The 10193-nt window shown below is 48.1% G+C and overlaps 1 protein-coding gene across 1 annotated transcript; it reads right to left on the bottom strand.

The window, feature by feature from the left end:
- Positions 1-3596: 3596 nt before the first annotated feature.
- Positions 3597-10193, bottom strand: LHFPL5 (LHFPL tetraspan subfamily member 5). Its single transcript, XM_054570208.1, has 2 exons — positions 9782-10193; positions 3597-4057 (listed from the first exon to the last, which is right to left on the bottom strand). Exons 1-2 carry the CDS (start codon positions 10191-10193, stop codon positions 3597-3599), a joined length of 873 nt encoding a protein of 290 aa, XP_054426183.1.

The raw sequence follows: 10193 nt of genomic DNA, 5'->3' as shown, positions 1-10193 counted from the left end.
TAAAGTTGTCCCAGAGGTTCCTAAACATCTCCTCCTCACTTTTTTGAATTCTTGTTTCTTCATTCTGTTCTGGTTCGATGTTTATTTCTTCCTTTTGTTCCAAATTGTTGATTTGAGTCCTGGTTTCCTTCCCTTCACTGTTGGTTCCCTGTATATTTTGCTTTATTTCACTTTGTGTAGCCTTCATTTCTTCCTTCATTTCGGCACCAAGCCCAATCAATTCTGTGAGCATCCTGAACACCAATGTTTTGAATTCTGCATCAGATAGGTTGTCTATCTCCTCACTTGTCTACCTCATCACTTAGTTCTTTTTCTGGAGTTTTGATCTGTTCTTTCATTTGTACCATATTACTTTGTCTTGGAGCACCTGTTATGTTGTAAGTGGCGGAACCTTAGGTATTCGCCAGGGCAAGGCAACCCACTTCCCAGAGTTGTGGGGCTTTCTGTGGGGGAAGGGTCAGAGAGGGAACAATGCGTCTCTCTCACTCAGCTCTAGTACCACTTTCTAACCAGTCCTCCTGTGAGACTGGGAGTTTCTCTTGCCTTCTCAATCCCCACAGTATTTTATAGCTAGAGGTTTTGAGTCTTTGGTTTCCTGGTCAGCCAGCCCTGCCTCGCCTGTGGGGTCTGCCCCCTTGCAACAGGTCTTCTCCGCCTGCAGGGCAGACCGTCTCCGCCCCTCCTACCAGTCTGGATGAATGTTTCTTTAACTCCTTGTTTGCCAGAGTTCCATGCAGTTTTGAATGGCAGTTCTGAATGTTTATTGTTTTTAAATTGGTTGTTATCCTTCTTTCGGTTGTGGGAGGAAATGAAGTGTTCCTACATACGCCTCCATCTTGGCTGGAACTCCCAGCTCAACTTCTTTTGTTTCTTTTTCTTGACTAATTGCCTTGGTTGTAAGCTCCAGTACAATCTTCAATCAAATGACAAATGCAGACATTCTTATCTTGTTTCTGAGCACAGTCTTTTGAAGTAGGTAACTTAACTCTGTGGAAATGAGGCTCAGATCAGGACACTGAGGTTCAGAGAAGTAACCTTTGCAAAGTCACACATCTGGTTAACAGTGGGGCCAAAATTTTAAACCCAGCTCTGACTCCAGAGCCTACACGCATTTTCCTTTGCTTCCTTAACCCCTAAATAAGTTTCTTAATATGAAGAACTGAGAATACTACTAAGTAACCAATGAGTTACTTAATATGAAGTTACCTAATGGAGGCTCAGTCTGCTCCTGCCAGGAAGGTTGGCAGAGCAAACAAATAATGGCCCAGAGATTAGCAACTATGCACTAGTGCAAGGTTCATTTCTGTTTTCATTGTTTCATTTATGCCACACAATAACTGAGGTAGAAGAGCAGGGGTTAGTACCCCCCAGTTTACTGTAAAGAACACGGAGGAAAGTAACTCCAAAGAACTAGGATTCATACAATAGCCAAGATTTGGAAGGAGCCCAAGTGCCCAAGTAGATGGGGGGAAAAGAAAGCTGTGATACATTTTCCCAATGGAATACTACTCAACCATTTAAAAAAAGAAAGGAAATCTTACCCTTTGCCACAACGTGGATGGACCCGGAGAGCATTATGCTAAGTGAACTAAGCCAGTCAGAGAAAGACAAATACCATATGATTTTACTCATATGTGGAATCTAATGAACAAAATAAACTAACAAACAAAATAGAAACAGACTCATAGAGAACAGACTGACAGCTGTGGGGGAAGCTGAGTGAAAAAGGTAAAGGGGTTAAGCAAAAAACCAAAAAGCCCTCATAGGACAAACAACAGCATGGTAATTACCAAAGGGGAAGGGGGTGGAGGAAGGAGGAAGAAGGTAAAGGGGAGACAAGTGGAGATGGAAGGAAACTTGACTTTGGGTGTTGAGCACACAATACAATATACAGATAATGTATTATAGAATTGCACACCTGAAACCTATATAATTTTATTAACCAATGGCACCCTAACAATTCAATTAAAAATAAATAAATGGGACTGGGATTCCAACTCTGCCCTCCTGACCCAATTTTGTGCTTTGACAGAAGCAATAACCACTTCATTGAGTAGTTAGATGTATTCAGGAAGGTTATATGGGTGTTTTCTAACAGGTATTAAGAATAAATTAAACCCCATATGATAGTGAGGGGACTAAAGCAAACAGAGGAGAAAGTCTGAAAAGACCGAAGGCAAGATGCATGGGGTAAAAAAGGAAAGAGAAGGAAGGGGAGGAAAACGAATTGACATTTTGATTAGTAAAGAAAGTGTCAGAGGAACAAAACCACCTCTTTATAAGAAAGCACTTTAAAGAGGAAATACTATGAATAAAATATCTTTCTAGCTAAAAGAATCCCCTCTGAGAGAAAAGAATCCAAATGAATAATATAAAAATGCTCCATGTGCGCGTGCAGGCAGACTTAAGGGTGGCTCTTGAAGCCCAGAGCTAGGCAGCCAGCCTCCGGAGGCCCTGCTGAGGCCCCCCGGGGAGAGGCCCCTCAATGCAGAGAGCCCAGCTGATTGCTGGGCTCCCCACCTCCAACCTTTCCTCACAGGGTTGCTGTGAGGATTAAATAAAAATGGCCTCCAAGAACAAACCTTACATCACTCCTGCACATAGAAGACGCTCAGTAAATACTAGTTCCATTTCCCTTCCCTTTATGGGGTCTGCAAGGGACCCAGGCCCTAGGCGTCCCCAGGGCCCAGGAGCTCTAGGAATTTGCTGCCATAGAACTATATCTCTCCCCTCCCTCCCCCTTGGCCCAGCTCATTCTGGTAATTTGGTTTCCAATTTTAACCACACAAGGTTGTGAATCTCTCTTCTTCCACTTCCAAAGAAGGGTGAGATGTTTCCACTTACCTCCCTGTGGAGAAGCGGGCCCTGGGCTGAGCCAGAGAAGCCCTGAGTCCTGTGCTCCTCCTCGCTCCCACCTTTCTGTGAACCTGTAGGTGGTCTCCCTTGAAGTCTTTAAGTGCTTCCCTAGGAAGAGTCTGGTCACAGTGGAAAAGGGAGTTTGGCTGTGTCTTCTAGTTCAGGCTCAAGGGTAATATGAAGACAACTATGGGGAATGGAGACTGGAGAGGTCTCTGAGGCGTGACAGGCCCCTCACTCTGGCTACCGGCTGAGTGGGAATAGACATTTCGGGATTCACATGGTGTGAGACAGGCCCTGCCCCATGATAAGGTGATAAAATGTGTGTGCTGAAAAAGCGCCTCCAGTTAGAGGAAGAGCCTATGAGAGACAGGAGCCCTGGAGGAAGAAAGGCCATTGGGAAGTGGGCAGAGGGGGCTTCCTGAAGGGTCGCCCATTGCCTCGAGTGTCCGCTGCAAAGGACTTATGACTGAGGGGTAGGATTTGGAAGAAAGGAAACTGAAACAGGATGAGCATATGGAGAAACCTAAGGCTACCCTAACCCCCCATGGAGTTCAGTCTAGGAGCTGTCCCTTCTGTACCCTAACCTGCCTTTCTCTTTCCCCAAGAAATCATCCTTTCTGCTCGCCTGTTGTCCCACGGTCCACCTCGCTAACCCCCAGGGTTACTTCAAGAGCCAGCCTCTGGCCGCTTCCTAGGGGAGGCCACGCCTGGCTCCCCACACTGTATCAGGGCTCTCCTCATAGACCCAGAGAATGCAGGAGGCAAGGGGACATTCTTTCACCAGGAACAGCCTCTGTCCCACAAGTCTGTGACCTGCCATATTGCAACCCTCCACCAAACTTTGGCCTCTGAGACAAGAGCTGTGTCTGACTGGGCTTGGTGTCTCCACTTCTTGGCCAGAGGCCAAACCTCGGTGACTGGCTGAGAGGAAGCCCCACCTCCCTGGGGGAGGGCGAGTTACCTTGTCCATCGGCCTTGTAGTCGTCAGGGAGCAGCTTGTCCTGCCTGTAGCCCAGCACGAAGGCCAAGAAGGAGAGGATGAGGGCGTCTCCGATGCTGAGGATGGCCAGCATGAAGGCCCAGCGGATGGTGCAGTGGCCCAGCGTGTACTTGCCTGTCTGCTCCCCACACATGCGCCGCACCTCACTTGAGTCCCAACCATCTGGGTAGACCAGGCAGCCGATCATCAGGCCTGTGGCTGAGGGGGCGGGGACACGTGTGTCGGTCTGGGTGTGCTCAGTTCATCTACCACCTCCTGCCTCACATTGCTGACATCTTGTCACCTCCCTTCTCCTTGTGATAACAGTCTTGAGAGGCACAAAGGGCAGCTCCCGCTATCTTTCTTGTAGAACACAGGGGAGAAAACTGAGGCTCCAAGAGTTACAGCAGCTTGCTCTGGAAGCCAGCGGGCAGAGAGAGGCAGAAGGAGAGAACAGAAAGCCAGGTCTCGCAGCCCAAGGCGGGATCTGCCACAGCAACAAGGGATCCATCCAGGCCCTCAGCCATGTTCATCACTTTAAACATCAGGAAGTACCACTTATCCTTGCTTCAAAGCCCTCCAAAATCTAGTCCTGGCCCAGAGAACTCCTCACTCCTAAGATGTATGTACATTTTATCATATTTCAACATCTCTGAAATAAGTGTAATGAGGAAGCTTCAGGCCATAGTTTAATTACAAGAATTGGCTTGGCCAAAAAGTCCGTATGGTTTTTTCCATAAAATAAAAAACGCATTTTTCATTTTTGCCAATAACCATTGATTTATATATTTTGATTATGTTGGCTATCTCCTACATGGTATTCTATCATTATCATTATCAACTTCAACTGGTCTACCAACCATGGAGCATCATCCAGTGAGTAATCTCCAGCACATAACTTCACAAACCACTTTTGACACATTTGATCAGTCACAGCACCTTCTCCATACACTGCACAAATCTTGTTCTGCATTTCAGTTGCATTTTTACCTTTCTTGAAATAATAAATCATAATATGCCAAAAATGTTGTATTTTCTTCCATCATCAATATTAAAATGGCTACACAAAAATTCACCAATTTTGATAAGTTCCTTTAAATGCACGCTGATATGACAGTTGTCACAATACAATCTGACAAAATTGTTTTGAATGAAGCTGAAGACAACTAAGTGCTACTAGAGCCATCTTCTGGAAAAAACCAAAGGAACTTTTTGGCCTACCCAATGTTTTCCTTTTTACAGCACATAGAATAATGGTGTATTCTACAACTCAGGTATCTGAGATTCAGAGGAAGCATTCCAGTCCCATCTCTGACTGCTTCCTTCATGAACCAGGTCTGCTCATACTTACCCTGGACAGCACAGTGCCGTTGCCCATGCTTTCCTGAATCTAAGAATCCCCCGCAATATTTGTTTAAAAGTGCTGATTCCCAGATCAGGGGTGGGCTCGGGAACCACTCTTTTTTAATCCTCACCAAGGACATGCCCATTGATTTTAGAGAGGGGAAAAGAAGGTGAGAATGATCGATAAGTTGCCTCTCCTATGCGCCCCGACCGCGGTCCGAACCTGCAACCCAGGCATGTGCACTGACTGGATATCAAAACTGCGATCTTTCAGTTCACGGGATGGTGCTCCAACCAACTGAGCCACACCAGCCAGGGCAGGAACTGCTGTTTTAAAAGCACTGCTCCAGGAGATTGACTGCCTCAGTAGGAACAGCTGGGAAACAGGAGAGCGAGTTGCCTCACCTCAAGCCCAGTGCTTTGCTAACTACCTGTGTGACTCGCTGCAAGCTACTTACACTGTTTTTTGGCCTCAGTTTCCTCATTTGTAAAATAGGGATAACAGCAGTACCTATCTGTTTAGATTACAGTGAGACTCAAATGAGTTACTGTTGGAAAAGTGCTCAGATCAGTGCCTGGTACATACGCGTTATTCCTATTCTGCCGCCCTGAGCTTTCACTGACTCATTATTCACAGCCACGAAGTCCGTTTTCCCCCTCCCCTCTGATTTCTCCCATGCCTCCCCACCAAACCACCACCCCACCCTGGTTGCACAGATAGGTGACATAATCCCAGGATGTGACCGCAGTGACCCCGAGCACAACCACCATGCAGGCAGAGGAGCCTTTTTCCCGCCCCCCCCCCCACCGCCAGCCCTGCTTCCGCAGGCAGGAGAATCTTTAGTCTCAAGGCTGTGCACACCCAGGAGCCCCTCAGAGAAGCACCTCACAGGACCCGAAGTTACCCAATGGGGGCTCAGTCTGCTCCTGCGAGGAAGGTTGGCAGAACAAACAAATGTGCAGGGAACTATAAAAATCAGGTCCCGCCTCCCCACTTAAGTCTATCTACCCTCCTTTGATATTTTTATAGGAGGAACTCATTTACATTGTTCTTTCGTAGATCATAATGTACTTCATATACCATTTTTCTCTTGACCCTGACAAGAGTTCTGTGCAGTAGGTCATATATTAATGTCCCATTTTACAGAATTGAAATTGAGGTCTCAGAGAAACCAAATGACCTGCCCAGTCATCCAGCTATGGCAGAGCCAAGACCTGAACTCAGGGCTCCTGACTTTCCTGACTTCAAAGTTAATTCCCTCTACTCCCAGACCATGACATCTCTCCAAAGTGCTGAATGTGTTTAGTGGTGACATTTCAGACTTAGTGACAAGCTGAGAAGTGTTTCAGGAAGATACTTAGGTAAAGCCTGTGGGCTTCCCCTCTTAGTATGAGACCAGGCTTCGGTGCCTGGCATGGCCCCTGGACTAACTGGGAGGCAGGGGAGGGAGGAGGGACACACACACACACACACACACACGGCCATGCATAGGTGGGTGTGGACAGGACAGGAGCCGCCCTTCTGTACTATTCTCCCCATTGCTTCTCCCCTTGGTCCCTTCCCCTTCCCCACTCTCTCCCTGTGGGGGCTCTGGAAAAGAGCCCAGGGCCTCTAATTTGGGAACAAGTTGTTACCATGGGCGCCACAGCCCTCTGTGAGCACCCCACCCAGCCACCTCTGGTCCTGGGCACTGCAGGGTCAGCCCCATTTGTGGTGTCTCAGGGCTCTAAGTAGAGGCCAGCATGGTATAAGGTATTAGGCAAGTTTATGTATCCTTTCTGGCTTCCATTCTCTCATTTGTATAATAGGAATAATAATACCTGAATCAACACAGGTTTATGAGGTTAAGTGTGATTATGTATAGAAAGTTTACTACAGTATCCGGTACACAGCCAGTGGCCAACTAACGTTAGCTGTTGCTCTTATTATAGGCATTGAAGTCCGATGGACACAACCTGGGTGGATGTGGATGTCACCAAAGCTGTTCACAGCTATTCCAGGTGCACAGTAGGATTCTACTTTCTTGACCCCCTCCCTCCCTTGAAGTTAAGCAAGGCCATCTGAATTACTTCGGCCAATAAAATGTGTGCATTTCTAGGCCAGAGAACTTAACAGCTGGGGGGAGACCATCTAGAGCTCCCTGCCCCTCTGCAGTGACAGATGCTGTATCACCCTGGGTTTCAGAAAAGAACAGTGAGGGCAGGGCCCCCAACTGATCCTCAGTGAGCATGTACCACAAGGGGGACATGAACCTTTATTTTAAGCCACTAAGATCTGAGAGTTGTTTGTTACTGTGGTACCACTACAGCCATCCTGACTGATAAAGGTTTTTTTGTGTGTGTTTTACATTTCCTGAGCACCTACCATATGTCAGGCACTGTGCAAAGTGTTTTGCATGCATTATATCATCCCATCCTTGCAAGAACACTGTAATAGGAAATACTGTTGCTACACTATACAGATGAGGTTACCAAGACTCAGAGAGACAAGCAACTTGCCCTGAGTGTGTTTCTAGGAGCTGGGACCACTCGCAGCCTACCCCTGGCATCCAGAAGCTCATCTGATATTGTTAAGGTGCAGCCCCACACGGGTCCAGTCATCAGTCCTCCTTCCCGTCTCCTGCTCCCTCTCTTGGTCCCAGGCTTTCTAGCAAGGTCAAGCAAACTGGTTAAGGCCTATTCAAATAGATGCATCTCCCAGCTGCTGGCTGTGGAACACACCGCCTCCTGATCCTCCCTGGCTCATCTTCTCTTCCCCAGCACTGAACAATGGAACATGACACCACCTTTACTCTCCCCCAATGTAAATCTTTCATGAGATGGTAGCTGGCCACCCCTGCTAACAATGTCTGCAGTTCCATGACCCAGAGTCTGGCTCAGATGGCCAGGCAACCCCTCCCCCTCCCAGGGCCTCCCAGCTCTGACTGTTTGGCAAATGACACTTGTTGTGGAAGGCTGGGGGAGGAGCAGTGTAGAGAAGAAGAGGGATAGTTGTGTTTCTAGCATCCCATATCTCTGATATGCAGGACCAGTTGTTCCATTCTACCCCACTGTGTCACAAAACTGCTAAATCTTCATTCCCCCTCCTTCTTCCCACTGCCTCCTGAGGCTTGCTTCATCCCTACCCCAGCCTTTCCCTCACCATATAGAGAGACTACAGAAGAAAGGAACATGGGGGCTGGGGGGCAGCTCTGAAGGCTGGTGAAAGGCCTGAGTACAAGCTGTGGAATCAAAGGTGCTGTCCCACACTACCTGTGTGCTCAAAGACAAGTAGTGCCCTAGGAGACTTATGTGTAAAATGGAAGGAATACCCACTTCATTGCATCATGATGAGGCTCCTCCAAGCAATATACGTGAAGGTACTCTGCAAATCGTTACACTACATACGTGTGCAACTCTGCCTCCGTTCTCCTAGGTGCTTGATTGGCAGCTGGTCTGCTATAGCTTAACCAAGTCTTACCACCTCTCTCAGCCCCAGATTCCTCATCTATAGTTGTAGGGCAGGAGACTGTAGCTCTCTGGGGTCCTCTCCAACTCAGGCAGTCTTTAGACTGTATGTTAATTGTCTGGGATTCGGATCCATGTTTCATTCGGCTTGTTAAGGATAACACTGCTCTTCATTCTAGTCAACCACAGCAAAGCAGACTCACTCTTGTCTGCAGTTCCCAGCCCTGTCTTGGACATCTCCCAGTACGGACAGGCTGTATGCTGTCCGTAGGTGGGGAGGGACCAAGGGCTGCAACACAAAGTCCCTCTCTTCCTGGGCTCTAGAGGAGAGTAGGGCCAGCTGGCCCACTGAGGCCTGCCTGGGCCAGGAGCAAGCTGGGAAGGTCTTTTCTTTGGGTACCACAAGTAACCACCTACCCTACATGGTTTTAAAGACCCTAGACAGTACCTCCTCCACATCACAAAATGTCACTCCCACTTACTACCTCAAGTATAGAATCCTCTAATTAGGGAACAAAGACTTTCATTCCACAATGAAAGAGGAATGTAAATGCAAGTTTCTATGGAAGAGGTCACACGCAGTATAACATCCTAAATCAGTGACTGACCTTAGAGTATTCCTTGAGAGCAGTTTGGGGTGGGAGAGAAGGAGTGAGGGCAGGGATCTGGGGATCCTAAAAGGAGAAAGAACAAATGTACAGAAGCGGGTGATAGACATCTAGAATGTGCTTGACTGGCACCACTATTTTGTCATGTGGTTGGGCTGCATTCCCACATAGTTGACAATAGAAACTTTCTTTTCCTTTCCTCCCAGAGTGGCAACAGCTTCTGGTATAATGGCCTGGGAGTCAGGACACCTGATTTCTTCTACCAATAAGCTGTGTGCTCCTGGGAAAATCACTTGTCCTCTCTGGTCCTCAGTTCCTGGACTGCAAGATAAGGTGGTTGAACAACTTGGTCTCTAAGGTCCTTTCCATCCCAGCCATTCTAAGATTCTGTGCTCCCCAGAAGCTTATGCAGAGCACTGAGTAGAGCTGGGCTAAAGGAGGACAGCTGATAGGAGACCCAGACCTTCCACAGAGGATGGGATGGTGCAGCTGTGCCTGTGGCCTAGGGTAGGCCCCCACCTGCCCGCCCACTACCCCTGCTCACCCGCAGCCAGCTGCATCCACGCGCAGATCTTGTAGACTGTGGCGGTGTTGCAGACGAAGAACAGGCTGAAGCAGATAATGGAGCCAATGATGAGGAACATGGCCAAGGCCACAAAGAACATGGCAGTCTTGAAGGCTCTAGAGGGGATGGAGGAGAAGTCCAGAGGGCCACCCTTGCAGATGAGCTCAGAGGACAGTACATTGCCCACACAGTAGGAGAAAAGGCCGAAGTAGCCTGCCTCGGGTGTGTTGACGCTGTCCCCGATCCAGTAGGGCTGGATGAAAAGGGCCATGACCAGCACGGAGAAGCAGATGGTGAGCGTGCCCCACATCACGCCAACCGCCCTGGCGTTCCGCACATAGTTGGTATGGTAGATCTTGGCGGCCTCCTGGGCAGGCAGCAACTTCACCAT

This window comes from Pteronotus mesoamericanus, unplaced genomic scaffold, assembly GCF_021234165.1.
Source record: "Pteronotus mesoamericanus isolate MK-2021 breed Mesoamerican mustached bat unplaced genomic scaffold, CSHL_Meso_final contig_20, whole genome shotgun sequence".
In the NCBI taxonomy this organism is placed as follows: Eukaryota; Metazoa; Chordata; class Mammalia; order Chiroptera; family Mormoopidae; genus Pteronotus; species Pteronotus mesoamericanus.
The sequence above is the reverse complement of the archived record's forward strand: the minus strand, read 5'-3'. Positions and strand labels throughout refer to the sequence as shown.